The following is an 18,371-nucleotide window of genomic DNA, read 5'->3' on the forward strand; positions in this document are numbered from 1 at the left end:
CCTTGTTTACGGTCGTGAAGTTCAGACCATGCTTGAAGCAATGTTTCCATGCGACACCTTTGATGGTCTTGACCAAGACACCGAGCTCTTCCTGTAGCGCGCCGAGAAAGCACGCCAACTGGCTCGCACGAACATCAAGAAACAGCAGCGCATAGACAAACGCCACTACAACCTCCGCCATCGCCAAGTTGAGTACCAACCAGGCGATCGGGTTCTGGTCTGGACAACTGTCTGCTGCAAAGGCCTATCCGAGAAACTTCTCAGCCGGTACTTCGGACCTTATAAAGTGCTGCGGCGAGTGAGTGACGTCAACTACGAGGTTCTTCCTGACGGCAGCCAACCAACACGACGTCGAAAGACACTACCCGAGATTGTGCACGTTGTGCGGCTGAAACCGTACCGCACTCCATAACCACCATAGTTTGTGGACCATGCCATTCCTGTTGTTTTATTTATTTTTGTCGTGGACAATCATTGCCTCAGTGACATTGTCCTGCGTTCTATGACTGCGCGTCAGCAAGCGTTCGTGTGTGCATATGTCTTCCACGCGTGTACTTCTACGTTCGCCCTGTAGTGTGTGTGCTTCTTTTAGCATCGAGATGCTCTTCCGAGGAGGGAGAATAATGTCACACCTTGCAACATGTCAGACATGTTGCAAGGTGTGACAATATTGTGCTGCCTAACTGCAATACAAGGACTGCGTAAATAGTGGGAGGCCAACATTAACTATAGTAGGAAGGACGTCACTGTTTAGAGAATGAAGTAGAAATTGGAAGCACGAGGAAAGATTGTAAGTTTAAAGAAGGTTCTTGTCTGCGTATTGCCAAGCTAACACATTGGAACACGGGAGGTGTGCTCTGAGGAAAATAGTTGACAGAACGTGCTATGTTTTCCAGGGAAATGTGCCGAAACACTGATTCTCACTCAGTCAGTAAGGGAATACACAATAATAAATAAACAAACGTAAGTATACAGAAAGGACGTTAGAGACGGCAGTGGAGAGTTGATTGTTGGGCTGGATATAAGGATCAGGGCAGGTGTGAACGTAGGTAGGAGTTTCTTTATTTTCATCTGTTGTGCACTCTTTCTCTACAGTAGTGCACTTCGTCTCCGTGTATATAAACGTTGGGTTAGAAACAACTATTTTGCCATATACCATGAGCATAGCAGTCTTATTGTGTCTTGTCCCATGAAGTCTTCTGCTGCAGTGCTTCTGAAGTGTAACGCAAACATATATTGCAGATTTATGTCAGTTTTATAGTGAGGGCACATCCATGCTCCTGGAGAAAGACCCACTGTTGAGAGATGTCGTTGGTAGTGTCTTTATATTTTATGCTCTTATTTTTTCAAGGGGGAAGGCTACTGTAAATTAATTTATTTTTGCTGCTACGTCTGCCATATTGTATTCCCAACGACTTAGTGGTCTAGTAATCGCGGTAATTGCGATTTCTAAATTTGAAAACTAGAAATTTCCGCTACCTTTCATTAGTTATTCCCAGTTACCTCAGTTGTGTTTTGTGTTCGGTCATGATAATTAGGATTGTTGTCTTCAGAAGCTTGTTGCCTTATAATTTCCCGCAGTGTTCAGGATCATAATGAATTGTACGGGGTCAACTCTCATGATTTTGTTGTTATTTTGCTAATGCAGGAAGCAAGATTCCAGCGTAACCATGCGCTGCACGCTCAGACAATGGAGTCCCTGTTCCTCGTGGTTAACCGTGAAGAGTATTCTCGCTTTGATGAAAACTAAAGTTGATTTGTTGCATAAAACATGTGTATACGTTTGAGCTGCAAACATTTTTTCTTATTTCGAATTAACTAATACACTGTGGGAAATATATTGATGCTGCTTGATAGCATCATTTCTTGCTGGAGAATATTAAGCGTGATGTTTAATTTTTACTTATTGATGACTGGCGATTGCATGACTGACTGTTTTTGAAAAGTGTGAACTCCCACATTTGAAACCTCATTCAATAACCAGAGTACTGTATAGCTGATTTAATAAACATTTGCTCATTTAGTGCGTACTCAGGTGCTACAAGCCCCAATCTTGCATTATTGCGCCGAGTGTAAATAATTTAAAAATTGGCAATGTATTTTAGCTCACATCATCCACGTGATGTGGCCAGCAGAGTACATAATGAACAGTTGTTTGTTTTATAGGGTCCCCATTGATACTGCTTTTTGCAACTAAACAGTATAGTAAATGTGGGATATTCCGGCTTTTCTGCAGTAGAAAATGAGCGCATTTTCAAGCGACAGATTTTTAGCCGACCATGCAGTGCCTTCACATTACAAATGTTTAAAGAAACCAGAATTGTTATTGAAAAATCTGCTACACAACACTTTTAGCCTAGAGAACTCTCCCTATTGACATAAGAAAAAAATTATTTACGGGCAAGAGATATTTTATATCATTTTCGTGCTGAAGTAATCCTGTTGAGCAAAAATTCATAATAATTATCTTAGCTCAAACCTTATTTAAAGCAAGTTCATGTGTGGAAAATATTGTTTCAGTTAGTCAAAAATGTTGGCCAGTCAAGCTTTACATCGAATTTCTAAATGAACTTTCAGAATGCTTTGCCATGACATTGGTGTACAAAATAACAGGTGTTTCGTGTCATGTGCTTGTGTCTGAATTTCATGTACTTTTCTAATTGACCTTTGCCATATACCATTTTTTTCAAGGCCATCAAAACATGAATTTGTACTTGCAATTTAATGCTAAAATGTATTCCTTTAAGTAGCACAATACACTTCAAGTCAAACTCGGGCTCTTTCAGTGTTACCATAAAGTTTCTTATATAAGGACATATTTAATCAGTTCTTGTAGATTAAAAACATACTTTTGTGGCAAATGTAAGTTTTGTACTTACAAAGGGGTTTGTTGATTATTGCGCATATTTAGGTTATTGTCGTTTATGTATATTGGGTACTCTGTATTCTAGCATGGAATAAATATATTGATATTTCTTTCAAAATACAGTATCATATGTCTTGGCAGTCTTTATTACACACTATACCGATCTAGAAATCGTAATAACCATTGCTGTAGATATACATGCTCAGAAGTATAGAATTTAGACTAGGTTGCATTTTTGCAGTAAAGACGGGTTTGACCCTGAATTAAAAATATTTATTAAGATCCACACGTATAAATGTTGTGTATGCCCATCGCAGCTTCAAGTTCGGCGATCAGATGCTGTGTTTGGTAGCTGAACTTGAACACACATGAGAGTTACGCGTGGATCGCTCTAAATAGTCGTAATTCAAGGCGTCTACAGCCGATCCAGCCTTCCATGCAATGCAGAAATCAAAGGGTGTACACCCTTCCAACTCCCATGAATATGGGTGTTAACGTGGACTAGCACCCTTACACCCTAAGTTTATTTTTGCTCGACACCCTTCCTCTAGAGTGCTGCAATAGCACCCCCATTTTAGGGTGTAGGTAACAGCACTCTTAGGGTGTCCGTCTGGTGACAAACTGATTTACACCCTTAAGGGTGTTAAAATGTTTAGTGTGTACGCCACTGCTGTCTGGTGTGTAGTACGATGTCTGCTACCAATATTAATCAATAATTGCTGCTTCAGAGAAAAGTAATTCGTACTATCTGTAATGTCCGATTAGATGCTCATACTGAACCTCTCTTCAAAAAGTTAAAATTACACTGCACTCTGTGTTAGACTTCAGGCTGTCGTTAGCCTATCGTAAAGACGAGAAGCAAAACCTGTCATGCATTACGTTCTTAACGTAGGTAACTAGAGAGAGAGACGTTTATTAAATAATAAAAAATAGAAAATTGTAGGTAACTAGAATGGAGAACATAATACAGCCCACGGTCACCTGAGCAGTGCCATAAGCCTCATCCTCAAATTAACTATGTATTTCAAATGTTACATCATTGCTTACTGCGCTTGTTAAGCACACTTATGCACAACATCGATGTCACTTCCTGTCGTGTTTCGCGTTTGTATGAGTTCTCCAGCGATATTTCAACATGACTGAATTTGTTGCTTCATTTTATTGCGATAGCAATTATGTGGACACTTCAAGCGAATTTCTGCCGTCGCCGTGAGGTTTCGTACCCAACGGCGATAAAACCGTCACTGCGCGCCGTGTGCTGTGTGTGGGAGTTCAAGCGTGTGAGGGTGAGCCGGCAACCGCAGCTTAATCTCGCGTACGCGAGCGAAGAAATGGCCGGAAGCGCCCGGTCTTCATTTGCTCTCGGGGCACGGGGAGATGGCGACGGAGACGGTGACGGTGGTCGGGGGGGCGGGTGCGTTCTCCTCTTGCGGCTGCATGACGGAGCTGCAGCGCGAGCAGCGTATCTTGAAAGCGATCTGCTTTAAATCGCCGAAGTGTGCGCCCCCTGAGCCTCATCTTCAAAACGATCGGCGATGGGCCCAAAGTGCCGCGCCGAGTGCCGGAGGCGTCGTATACATGTGCTGTGATTTCGACGTTGGCGTGGAACTGAGACGAAAGGCAGCGCGAAGGTCAATTCGAGAGTTTTGACGAGTGCCCGTGGGCATCGAGTGAGAATTGTCCATGTTTTCCTGTGCGCGCGTGACACCGTGCTTCTTTATTTAGTTAGTAAGCCAATATTTACAACTTTATACGGCCGATAAAACTACCATCCTTACTTCGTCTAGCTGTCTACCAAATTGCAATTGTAATTCATGCTTCGCCTTTCGGGTGAAACTCCCAACTTTTTTTTCACTGCTTTTGTTGCTTATGTGTAAACTGCGGACTTCATGGCTTTTATGGTTTATAGTGTTTCCTTATATTGCATTTATTTTTGCTGGCACCATCTAAGTCAACATTGTATGTTATTGTATGTTATTCTACTGTACCATTGTAAGTCAACATTCTATGTAGTCAACATTCTATGTAGTCAACATCTTTATGTAGTATGTATGTAGTCATTCTATGTCAACATTGTATGTAGTCAACATGTTTGCAATCATGAATAAGTTCCTGTGCCTGCCGCTGCTACCCTCAGACTGGGTTTTAAGGCCCCACAAATTGCTGTGTGCAACTTTTTACTTAAACCCCCATCAATTGTATGTTTATGGAAATAAAACAATTCAACAGTCAACCAAAGCTTTTTTATGCGGACCCTTCCGTTTATTGTTCATTTTCTGCTGTTGCTGCTGCAGGGCTGCTTCTCCTGCTGATGCAAGGCTGCTACTACTGCTGCTAGGCGTTCCTGCCTGCAGCTGCTGCGGCGTCGGCGGCTGTCTTGGCTGCAGCTTCTGCGGCATCGGCTGCTGTCTTGTCTGCTGCTGCTTTTGCGTCGGCGGCTGTCTTGGCAGCAGCCTCGGCGGGGGTTTCTCTCTTACCTATAAAACGGTTACACGTGAAATGACGTAGAACATACATCTGTCTGCGTACACCTCTCCTCGCCACACGTGTCGACAAACGCAAATCGAACATCGACCTCGTGCACGTGACATTACTGCGTCAACGTCTCAGAGTGCGCAGTTGCATGAAATTCTGTCGGCATTCCGGCATTGCGTGTGAGAGGTGTAGCACAACAGTCACTCATAACTGCCTAAAAGCACGCTTATGCGGCTTCAAAACGTTGCTCTCTGTGCTGAACTATGAAGCGTTATCTTACGAAACATTTTATCGTGCAGTCATGAGTTACGCTAGAAATGTACTGCTGATACGCGATAGTCTCGAGTATTCGGCTGCCTTCTTTTAGAACGAGGCGATGTTTCTCCAGCACTCGGCACCACAGCAGTGTGAATTTGGCCGCGTTCTGATGCCTACGAAGGATGCCAGTAATTTAAACGCGGCAAGTTGCGAGATTGCGGCAGACGCGAATAAAAGCAAATGGATCATACGCGAAACAATGTTACTCTTTCTCGCTTTGTTTCGTTTTTTTTTTCTTTTTCATCTATATACCATTGGAATTGCCTGCGAATTGACTGCTTACAGATTATTTGCTCAAGGCTATTATGACATTCTGTTCTCAGTACAGTGTTGAACGGAAACCAGTATGGTGAAGAAAGAACAAAATTGAACTAAAACATGTTCTCGCAAAATAAACTAAAATATAATCTCAATTGCACCCTTGTTCACAATGCTAAACGTGTCGCTGTTAACAAAGGGCCCGTATGTGCCCCACAACGTCGAATCAATATTATATGTTATATTTATTTGTTATGGTATTCATTTCCATTTGAATGCCAACTAGCATAACAGCACCGTTGAATTTCAGTTCCTCACTGGCAATCAGTTATTTATGCTCTCTATTCTACACCGGGTATTTCGACATACTATTGATTACAGCAACGCAAGAAATGGTTCACATAAACACAAAGTTCATTTCTGTATCAAACGGAACTGTTAGTAGTTCATAAATGCGCGGATGTCTAAATTTAACTGCTCGAGCGTTTTCTTTTCTTTCCTTTTTTTTTTGTCTTGTCACCGCACCATGGAAATGCGGTCGCCGTGACCTGGTTGGAAGTTGCGACCTAGAGCTCAGCATCGGAGCGCCATACCCACTGGGCTTCCACAGAGGGTTCTGCCTCCCGTCGAAACAGAGCAAACAAAAGCCGTGACGTCGTATTTACCACGGGCTCCTTCCGTCCTAGGTGCTGCTGCTGCGCGGCCGGCGGCTGTCTTGGCTGCTGCTTCTGCGGCATCGGCTGCTGTCTTGTCTGCGGCTGCTTTTGCGTCGGCGGCTGTCTTGGCAGCAGCCTCGGCGGGGGTTTCTCTCTTACCTATAAAACGGTTACACATCAAATGACGTAGAACATACATCTGTCTGCGTACTCCTCTCCTCGCCACACGTCTCGACAAACGCCAATAGAACATCGACCTCGTGCACGTGACATTACTGCGTCAACGTCTCAGAGTGTGCAGTTGCATGAAATTCTGTCGGCATTCCGGCATTGCGTGTGAGAGGTGTAGCACAACAGTCACTCATAACTGCCTAAAAGCACGCTTATGCGGCTTCAAAACGTTGCTCTCTGTGCTGAACTATGAAGCGTTATCTTACGAAACATTTTATCGTGCAGTCATGAGTTACACTAGAAATGTACTGCTGATACGCGATAGTCTCGAGTATTCGGCTGCCTTCTTTTAGAACGAGGCGATGTTGCTCCAGCACTCGGCACCACAGCAGTGTGAATTTGGCCGCGTTCTGATGCCTACGAAGGATGCCAGTAATTTAAACGCGGCAAGTTGCGAGATTGCGGCAGACGCGAATAAAAGCAAATGGGTCATACGCGAAACACTATTACTCTTTCTTGCCTTGTTTCGCTGATTTTTTTTATTCTTCATCTACATACCATCAGATATGCTAATGCCTCCAAATAGACTGCTTACAGATCATTTGCTCAAGGCTATTATGACATTCTATTCTCAGTACAGTGTTGAACGGAAACCAGTATGGTGAAGAAAGAACAAAATTGAACTAAAACATGTTCTCGCAAAATAAACTAAAATATATTCTCAATTGCACCCTTGTTCACAATGCTAAACGTGTCGCTGTTAACAAAGGGCCCGTATGTGCCCCACAACGTCGAATCAATATTAGATGTTATATTTATTTGTTATGGTATTCATTTCCATTTGAATGCCAACTAGCGTAACAGCACCGTTGAATTTCAGTTCCTCACTGGCAATCAGTTATTTATCCTCTCTATTCTACACCGGGTATTTCGACATACTATTGATTACAGCAACGCAAGAAATGGTTCACATAAACAGAAAGTTCATTTCTGTATCAAACGGAACTGTTAGTAGTTCATAAATGCGCGGATGTCTAAATTTAACTGCTCGAGCGTTTTCTTTTCTTTCCTTTTTTTTTTTTTGTCTTGTCACCGCACCATGGAAATGCGGTCGCCGTGACCTGGTTGGAAGTTGCGACCTAGAGCTCAGCATCGGAGCGCCATACCCACTGGGCTTCCACAGAGGGTTCTGCCTCCCGTCGAAACAGAGCAAACAAAAGCCGTGACGTCGTATTTACCACGGGCTCCTTCCGTCCTAGGTGCTGCTGCTGCGCGGCCGGCGGCTGTCTTGGCTGCTGCTTCTGCGGCATCGGCTGCTGTCTTGTCTGCGGCTGCTTTTGCGTCGGCGGCTGTCTTGGCAGCAGCCTCGGCGGGGGTTTCTCTCTTACCTATAAAACGGTTACACGTCAAATGACGTAGAACATACATCTGTCTGCGTACTCCCCTCCTCGCCACACGTCTCGACAAACGCCAATAGAACATCGACCTCGTGCGCGTGACATTACTGCGTCAACGTCTCAGAGTGCGCAGTTGCATGAAATTCTGTCGGCATTCCGGCATTGCGTGTGAGAGGTGTAGCACAACAGTCACTCATAACTGCCTAAAAGCACGCTTATGCGGCTTCAAAACGTTGCTCTCTGTGCTGAACTATAAAGCGTTATCTTACGAAACATTTTATCGTGCAGTCACGAGTTACGCTAGAAATGTACTGCTGATACGCGATAGTCTCGAGTATTGGGATGCCCTCTTTTAGAACGACGCGATGTTGCTCCAGCACTCGGCACCACAGCAGTGTAAATGAATTTGGCCGCGTTCTGATGCCTACGCAGGATGCCAGTAATTTAAACGCAGCAAGTTGCGAGAGTGCGGCAGACGCGAATAAAAGCAACTGGGTCATACGCGAAACACTGTTACTCTTTCTTGCCTTGTTTCGCTGATTTTTTTATTCTTCATCTACATACCATCAGATATGCTAATGCCTCCAAATAGACTGCTTACAGATCATTTATTCAAGGCTATTATGACATTCTATTCTCAGTACAGTGTTGAACGGAAACCAGTAAGGTGAAGAAAGAACAAAATTGAACTAAAACATGCTCTCGCAAAATAAACTAAAATATAATCTCAATTGCACCCTTGTTCACAATGCTAAACGTCTCGCTGTTAACAAAGGGCCCGTATGGGCCCCACAACGTTGAATCAATATTGACACAAGGTGCCTTCAAATCTCGCGCGCCAGCCGTCTCCCGCGCCCGTCTATGTGTTGCTACGTACGAAAGATAGCAGCAGCGAAGCGGCCAACACGTGCGCACAAGGCACGTGCGATCGGAGCAAGAGATCATCAGGCGGGGCACGAAGAAGAAGAAGACGCGTGGAACGCTTGTGAGACGACCGTGTACGTTGGAGCGAGACTCTTGCTTAACTGTTTGTCGGGCACAAGTTCGCCCAACGTAAATCAATTAAACCAACTTTAACCAACTGTGTGTTACAATTCTGGTGGAGGTGCGGGGTATGATTTCAAGCCCTTCTCGACTTAGAGAAAGCAGCCCGGACGCACGGCGACTCGGACCCAACGAACTGACTCCTGTTCACCAACGCAGCAGTCGTCGCCTACGTGGTGAGCCCCCCGAGTTTTTCCCTTTGCCGGATTCTCTCGGAGCGTCAACATCTGTTAACAGAAACGCTACCGAGATGACTACTCAGGCCGCGCCAACTCACATCGTAGTGAATCCGCCGATGACGCCTGAGCGTTTCCATGGCGACACATTTGAAGACGCAGAGGACTGGCTGGAACGCTTTGAGCGCGTCGCGGAGTTCAACGAATGGAACGAACAGCGCAAGCTGCGAAACGCTTACTTCGCGTTAGAGGACAGCGCAAGAACGTGGTTCGAAAACCACGAAGCGACATTTGTGTCGTGGGATGCTTTCCGACGGGAGTTGCTTGCCACTTTCCCGAGTACGGACCGCAGGGAGAGGGCCGAAGCTGCCCTACAAGCAAGAAACCAGCGAAACAATGAAAGCGTCGCCATGTATGTAGAAGACATGTCCCACCTATTCCGCCGAGATGATCCCAACATGAGCGAGGACAAGAAGCTTCGCCATCTAATGCGGGGCGTAAAACAGGAACTATTCGCAGGGTTGGTTCGTAGCCCACCGCGCACGGTCGCTGAGTTTCGTTCGGAGGCGACAACAATGGAAAGAACGTTGCTTCAGCGATCAAGGATCTACAACCGGGAAATGAACGTCACCTCTGTAGACGCAGTTCCAGCAGTCTTCGGAAGCAGCGTGGAAGTCATACGGGAGCTCGTACGATCTGTAGTGCGAGAAGAGCTTCAGAGGCTACGACTTGACCAGAACGCTCCAACGCCCTCTTCACTGGCAGACGTGGTTCTAGAAGAGGTCAGACAGGTGATCCGGGAACCACAGCTCAGTGCACACCCCCAAGCGCCATTACTGCGCCAGCCGAGCCTCTCATATGCCGATGTACTGCGGCAAACTCCCGGACGTGCTCATGTCGCAGCCACTGCATCTATTAACAACGCGATGCCTCGAAATACGCTGTCGCCACCCGAGAGAAGATTTAGGAAGGCCGATGTATGGCGCACTCCCGAGCGAATACCTCTTTGCTACCACTGTGGTGAAGCTGGCCACCTCTACCGAATGTGCCCCTACCGCCAGGCAGGACTCCGTGGTTTTCCGGTAAACGCACCTTGCCCTCGAAATGGTGAGCGTCCATTCGAAATCGAAGAATACCTGTCGACTCGTCAAAGCTTCCCATACAGCTCTCAGCAACACCAACCTCGATCAACAGCACCGTTGAGGTATCGTTCACCGAGCCCCCGTCCGTCATCAAGCTCCCCAAGACGCCATTCGCAAAGCCCGCGTCGGGAAAACTAGACTCAGCGACCTGGGGAGGTAAGGCCGCTGCCGGTGCGAAAACAGAAGAACCTCCATCGACGACTCCGAACGACGACAAGGGACTCAGAAACCAGTGCCGTAATAGCGACGTCGCTTCTGATTTACGTGTGTTTGTTGACGGTTACGAAGTGAATGCGTTAGTGGACACAGGTGCAGATTACTCGGTAATAAGTAGTGAGCTTACCAGGAAACTGAAGAAAGTGCTGACTCCTTGGAAAGGGCCACAAGTACGCACTGCGGGAGGACACCTCATCGACCCGACGGGCAAGTGCACGGCTAGAATAGGAATACGAGGCTTCACTTACGTCGCTAGCTTTATTGTGCTTCCCGAGTGCTCAAGGGACTTGATTATTGGCATGGACTTCTTCCAGGCTAACGGTGCCGTAATCGACTTGCGGGAATCACGTGTTTCCTTTTCAACGAGGCACGCTCTCGCAACATTTGACACTGAAGAAAAATTCGATGCCCTCTGCATTGCTGACGACGACGTGATGATTCCTCCGAGATCCAGCGTAGCTGTTGCAGTAAGGAGCAACGAGTTCAGTGACTACGAAGGGATTGCAGACAGCAACACCAGGCTCTTGCTCGAAAAAGGGATCTGCATGGCAAGAGGCCTTGTTCAGCTACGTGGCGGATATACCAATGTTTTCCTCACTAATTTTGGAAATGCGGTGCAACATGTCGCGAAGGGAACCGTTATTGCAAGCCTTAATAACTTCGTCGAAGTTACGGACCTAAGCATTCCCGAGATTGCACTATCGAATTCCCAAGATGTGGATTCTGTCCTTGCATCAATCGACATTGAACCAGGTCTACTGCCCGGACAGAAGGAGCAAATAGAGAACCTCATAAGAGAATTCGCCGAATGCTTTTCAACTTCATCCAAGGTCCGACGTACATCTATCGCCAAACATCGGATAATTGTCGATGAATCAGTGAGGCCTATTTGCCAGCATCCCTACCGAGTGTCGCCAAAAGAGAGAGAAGCCATCGGAAGACAAGTTAAGGAAATGCTTAAAGACGACGTAATTCAGCCGTCGGCAAGTCCGTGGGCGTCGCCTGTGGTACTTGTAAAAAAAAAGGACCAGACCTTGCGCTTCTGCATCGATTACCGGAAGCTGAACGCCGTCACAAAGCGGGATGTTTACCCACTTCCAAGAATTGATGACACTCTAGATAGACTACGAGATGCAAAATTCTTTTCCTGCCTGGACCTCAAAAATGGGTACTGGCAGATAGAAGTGGACGAACGAGATCGCGAAAAGACCGCATTTGTGACGCCAGACGGACTATACGAGTTCAAAGTACTTCCGTTTGGTCTTTGTTCGGCACCCGCAACATTTCAGCGGATGATGGACACTGTGCTCACCGGTCTGAAATGGCAAACCTGTCTCGTTTATCTTGATGATGTCGTGGTTTTTTCCGCTACCTTCGAGCAGCATGTAGAACGACTGCGGGCTGTGATGAAAGCTATTAGATCAGCAGGTTTGACGATAAAACCGCAGAAATGCCATTTCGGCTTTCACGAGCTCCTTTTCCTTGGCCATATCGTCAGTTCAAAAGGCATTCGCCCAGACCCTGAGAAGACTGCGGCTGTTGAAAAATTTCCGAAACCAACCGACAAAAAGGCCGTTAGGCGATTCTTAGGACTCTGCGCCTACTACAGACGCTTCGTGAAAAATTTTTCAAGGATTGCCGAACCGCTAACGCGGCTAACAAAAGACGACATGCCTTTCGTCTGGTCAAGTGAACAGGAAGATGCCTTCAATGAACTACGAACGCGTCTTCAGAATCATCCAATTCTTGCGCATTTTGACCAGGAAGCCGAGACTGATATCCACACAGACGCAAGCAATTTAGGCCTCGGGGCCGTCCTCATTCAGTGGCAGAATGGAGAGGAACGAGTGATTGCGTATGCTAGTCGTACTCTTTCAAAGGCTGAGGTGAACTACTCAGCGACAGAAAAAGAATGCCTCGCGGTGATATGGGCCATTAGCAAGTTCAGACCGTACTTATATGGCAGACCATTTCGAGCTATCAGCGACCATCATTCGTTGTGCTGGCTGGCGAATCTTAAAGACCCATCGGGACGGCTTGCAAGATGGAGCCTGCGACTGCAGGAATACGATATAACCGTCGTATACAAGTCCGGTCACAAGCACAGTGATGCTGATTGCTTGTCGCGTGCACCGATTGAATCCACGAAATCTACACCTGCTGAAGATGACCAGGATTGCCCGTTCCTAGGAGCTGTGCCATCATCGCAAATGGCGCAGCATCAGCACTCTGACGCGGAGTTACGTCTGCTCATTGATCACCTAGAAGGACACACTGTCGACGTTCCACGAGCTTTTATCCGCAGCTTGTCGTCGTTCGTACTGAGAAATAACGTCCTGTACAAAAGAAATTTTGAACATAGTGCTGAGACATTTCTGCTCGTCGTACCTTCAAAGTTACGCCCAGAGATATTGGAAGCGTGCCACGATGACCCATCAGCAGGACACTTAGGAGTGAGCAGAACCTTCGCACGCATCCGTGCGAAGTATTACTGGCCAAAGTTGTTGAATTCTGTGCAACACTATGTGAGAACCTGCCGGGATTCCCAAAGACGTAAAATGCCACCATTAAAGCCAGCAGGTCTCCTACAACCCATACAGCCTCCGGAAACTCCATTTGCAAAAGTGGGAATGGATTTACTTGGCCCCTTTCCCACATCGTCGTCAGGAAAGCGGTGGATCGTGGTTGCAACTGACTACCTAACTCGATATGCCGAGACAGGGTCTCTTGTTAAGGGTACAGCCATTGAAGTAGCGGAATTTTTTGTCACGCACATTGTACTACGGCATGGCGCTCCTAAAGTTCTGATCACGGACCGAGGAACCATATTTACTGCGCATTTGACACAGTCCATTATGAAACTGACGCACACCAGTCACAGAAAAACCACCGCATATCATCCGCAAACAAATGGACTGACTGAACGACTCAACAGAACGCTGACCGATATGTTATCAATATACGTGGACATGGAGCACCGAACATGGGACAAGATCCTACCATACGCAACGTTAGCGTATAATACCGCAGTGCAAGAGACGACTCGAATGACACCTTTCCAACTTGTTTTTGGCCGGACCGTCACCACACCCTTAGATGCAATGCTACCTGTAGATGAGACCTCGGAAAATGACCATGATATCAGCGACTTCACAGAAAGAGCTGAAGAGGCACGGCAGCTGCGCGACACCGCATTCAGCAGCAACAGCAAACCGATGCGAATCGGTATAACTTGCGACGAAGAGACGTCCAGTACGCACCTGGAGACAGGGTATGGGTGTGGACTCCTGTACGGATGCGCGGCCCATCTGAAAAGCTTCTTCGTCGTTATTTTGGCCCCTACAGAATAATTCGCCGACTTAGCCACTTGAACTACGAAGTTCTTCCAGAAGGTCAAGTAACCTCTTCACGACGGCGGCATCGCACCGAAGTCGTTAATGTCGTCCGAATGAAACCTACTACGACAGACAATAACAGACAATTGGCCAACAAGCTTTCCGAATGACAGCCTAGAAACCACCGCCTTCTTTATAAGCATCGGGACGATGCATTCTTGGAAGGGGGACAATGACACAAGGTGCCTTCAAATCTCGCGCGCCAGCCGTCTCCCGCGCCCGTCTATGTTTTGCTACGTGCGAAAGATAGCAGCAGCGAAGCGGCCAACACGTGCGCACAAGGCACGTGCGATCGGAGCAAGAGATCATCAGGCGGGGCACGAAGAAGAAGAAGACGCGTGGAATGCTTGTGAGACGACCGTGTACGTTGGAGCGAGACTCTTGCTTAACTGTTTGTCGGGCACAAGTTCGCCCAACGTAAATCAATTAAACCAACTTTAACCAACTGTGTGTTACAATATTATATGTTATATTTATTTGTTATGGTATTCATTTCCATTTGAATGCCAACTAACATAACAGCACCGTTGAATATCAGTTCCTCACTGGCAATCAGTTATTTATGCTCTCTATTCTACACCGGGTATTTCGACATACTATTGATTACAGTGAATAAGAAGTGAAACTCCTTGAAATTTCAAATAAATTCATGGCAACGCAAGAAATGGTTCACATAAACACAAAGTTCATTTCTGTATCAAACGGAACTGTTAGTAGTTCATAAATGCGCAGATGTCTAAATTTAACTGCTCGAGCGTTTTCTTTTTTTTTCCTTTTTTTTGTCACCGCAGCATGGAAATGCGGTCGCCGTGACCTGGTTGGAAGTTGTGACCTAGAGCTCAGCATTGGAGCGCCATACCCACTGGGCTACCACAGAGGCTTCTGCCTCCCGTCGAAACAGAGCAAACAAAAGCCGTGACGTCGTATTTACCACGGGCTCCTTCCGTCCTAGGTGCTGCTGCTGCGCGGCCGGCGGCTGTCTTGGCTGCTGCTTCTGCGGCATCGGCTGCTGTCTTGTCTGCGGCTGCTTTTGCGTCGGCGGCTGTCTTGGCAGCAGCCTCGGCGGGGGTTTCTCTCTTACCTATAAAACGGTTACACGTCAAATGACGTAGAACATACATCTGTCTGCGTACACCTCTCCTCGCCACACGTCTCGACAAACGCAAATAGAACATCGACCTCGTGCACGTGACATTACTGCGTCAACGTCTCAGAGTGTGCAGTTGCATGAAATTCTGTCGGCATTCCGGCATTGCGTGTGAGAGGTGTAGCACAACAGTCACTCATAACTGCCTAAAAGCACGCTTATGCGGCTCCAAAACGTTGCTCTCTGTGCTGAACTATGAAGCGTTATCTTACGAAACATTTTATCGTGCAGTCATGAGTTACGCTAGAAATGTACTGCTGATACGCGATAGTCTCGAGTATTGGGCTGCCCTCTTTTAGAACGAGGCGATGTTGCTCCAGCACTCGGCACCACAGCAGCGTGAATTTGGCCGCGTTCTGATGCCTACGAAGGAAACCAGTAATTTAAACGTGGCAATTTGCGAGATTGCTGCAGACGCGAATAAAAGCAAATGGGTCATACTCGAAACACTATTACTCTTTCTTGCCTCGTTTCGCTGATTTTTTTCTTCATCTACATACAATCAGATATGCTAATGCCTCCAAATTGACTGCTTACAGATTACTTGCACAATGCTATTATGTCATTCTATTCTCAGTACAGTGTTGAACGGAAACCAGTATGGTGAAGAAAGAACAAAATTGAACTAAAACATACACTCGCAAAATAAACTAAAGTATATTCTCAAGTGCACCGTTGTTAACAATGTTAAACGTGACGTTGTTAACAAAGGGCCCGTATGGGAACCACAACGTCGAATCAAAATTATATGTTATATTTATTTGTTATGGTATTCATTTCCGTTTGAATGACAACTGTGGTAAGAGCGCCGTTGAATGTCAGTTCCTCGCTGGCAATCAATTATTTATGCTCTCTATTCAACACCGGGTATTTTGACAGAATATTCATTATAGTGAAAAAGAAGTGAAACGCTTTGAAGTTTCAAATAAATTCATGGAAACGCAAAAAATTTTTCATATAAACACAAACTTCATTTCTGTATCCAACGGAACTGATAGTTGTTCACAAATGCGCGGATGTCTAAATTTACTGCTGGAGCGTTTTCTTTTTTTCCCTTTTTTTGTCTTGTCACCGCACCATGGAAATACGGTCGCCGTGGCCTGGTTAGAAGTTGCGACCTAGAGCTCAGCATCGGAGCTCTAGGTCGCAACTGGGCTACCCCACTGGGCTACCCACCCACTGGGCTACCCACCCACTGGGCTCCCACAGAGGGTTCTGCCTCCCGTCGAAACAGAGCAAACAAAAGCCATGACGTCGTCCTTACCACGGGCTCCGTCAGTCCTAGGGGCTGCTGCTGCGCGGCCGGCGGCTGTCTTGGCTGCTGCTTCTGCGGCATCGGCTGCTGTCTTGTCTGCGGCTGCTTTTGCGTCGGCGGCTGTCTTGGCAGCAGCCTCGGCGGGGGTTTCTCTCTTACCTATAAAACGGTTACACGTCAAATGACGTAGAACATACATCTGTCTGCGTACTCCTCTCCTCGCCACACGTCTCGGCAAACGCCAATAGAACATCGACCTCGTCCACGTGACATTGCTGCGTCAACGTCTCAGAGTGTGCAGTTGCATGAAATTCTGTCAGCATTCCGGCATTGCGTGTGAGAAGTGTAGCACAAACATAAACATTACATGGCTAAAATAACCCGCTGCGGTGGCTTAGCGGCTATGGCACTGCCCTCCGGATGAAATGACTCCGGATGAAATCCCGGCATTGGTGGTCGCTTTCTGATAGGGGCGAAATGCGAACACGCGCGCGGTCCGTGAATTGGGTGCGCAATAAAGATCCCCTTAGGCGGTAAATGTTTCCGGAGTCCCACACTACGGCGGGTCTCATAGTCAGATACTGCTTTTCGCATGTAAAACCTCTGTATATAGGTATATGTTTAGGCATGATTGTAATTTTGACCTGTGTGGTGCCTAAACATAAACATCTAGCCCACCATGACAATGACATCCCCAAAACAAGGAAACAGCACGTCACCAGATGCAAGTTCAGTGTTTTGTCCGAAGTGGGAGAAAAATCTGATACCAGAGCATCGAACGAACATATTGGTTTGAGATCCAAATTCGATGAGACTGGTCAAATAACAAATCGAGACAACAAATTCGCGTATAGGCGGCCTATATCTGAGGCATTGTCTTTGAATGACTGGATGTTATTGATCGAAGGTCATGTGAGCCCAGCGTTCAGTCAGTAAACGACGCTTGTCAGTTTGTGTAGAGTAGCCGCGACACTCCTGTAGCCAAATCACACCGAACAGTTCTCATTTGTATCCATCTTTCTCTCGGGAGACACCAGTAAGTGCTGATGTTCCTCACATGCGAACCGAAAAGAATATTCGACAATTTCAAACAGTGAATTCTCGAACCGAATACGAGTCAAATAGAGCGGACTATTCGGCTCCTATCGTAAATTCCGAATAATCGCACACCGTTCCAGGAGTAATAAGACTAGCACCACTTTAGGGTTCTGAGTCCTTAAAGGGACACTAAAGAGAAACCGGAAGTTGAGCCTAAATGGTAGATAATCCTTTCACGATCACAGCCATACCATTCTTACTGCAAACAAATGTTTAATAAGCGAGATAATAGCGAAAAACTGAAGGATAGGTGCTGACGCCCCTTCGAGTTTCCCGCATTACACGTTCGTGACGTCGGAGATTACAAATGCAGGCCGGTCGCGATTGGTCGAGAGCGATTTATCGCTGTTAATAAAACGCAAAATGAAATACACCTTAAACGTACATAAACAGCATTTGCCAACTTTTTAAACCGTTTCAAGCGAGGAAGTACAAGTTTAGCACAAAATTAAATAAATAAAAAAATGGCATGGCAATACATGCGGCCGTGATAGTTTCGTAGTTTAGTTTTTGGTCAATGCATCGTTGCGCGCACCTGTTCCGCTCTACGGTGTTTGGTTGCGTGTTGCGTGGCTCGAAAAACGTTGACTTTGCGGGAAACAGCCAGAAAATGCCTCGTGTGTGTAGTGTTGAGGGCTGTATAAATGGCCCAAGGCGCTTGCTCAGGGGCAGCGGCAGTGTTGACTCGATTGTGTCCTTTCATGTGGTGTCGCGCGGAGAGCCCCGGCTCCCCGGCGTTCGCAATGGCTCAGCGCTC

At 46.5% G+C, this 18,371-nt stretch overlaps 2 protein-coding genes across 4 annotated transcripts in view; both read right to left on the reverse strand.

Annotated features, from left to right (window-relative positions):
• LOC119453576 (neurofilament heavy polypeptide-like) overlaps nucleotides 1-18,371 on the reverse strand; it is a 512,698-nt gene that overhangs the window by 157,849 nt on the left and 336,478 nt on the right. Inside the window, exons 11-14 of the mRNA XM_049667992.1 lie at nucleotides 16,526-16,675; nucleotides 15,046-15,195; nucleotides 7,983-8,132; nucleotides 6,583-6,732 (exon numbers count right to left, since the gene is read on the reverse strand). Coding sequence (XP_049523949.1) covers nucleotides 6,583-6,732; nucleotides 7,983-8,132; nucleotides 15,046-15,195; nucleotides 16,526-16,675 — 600 coding nt within the window. The remainder of the gene's footprint in view (nucleotides 1-6,582; nucleotides 6,733-7,982; nucleotides 8,133-15,045; nucleotides 15,196-16,525; nucleotides 16,676-18,371) is intronic.
• The window catches only part of LOC119453577 (tol-Pal system protein TolA-like), a 281,346-nt gene that overhangs the window by 95,635 nt on the left and 167,340 nt on the right, over nucleotides 1-18,371 (reverse strand). The window lies entirely within an intron of this gene.

The sequence above is a fragment of the Dermacentor silvarum genome, chromosome 5 (genome assembly GCF_013339745.2).
Source record: "Dermacentor silvarum isolate Dsil-2018 chromosome 5, BIME_Dsil_1.4, whole genome shotgun sequence".
NCBI classification, from domain to species: Eukaryota; Metazoa; Arthropoda; class Arachnida; order Ixodida; family Ixodidae; genus Dermacentor; species Dermacentor silvarum.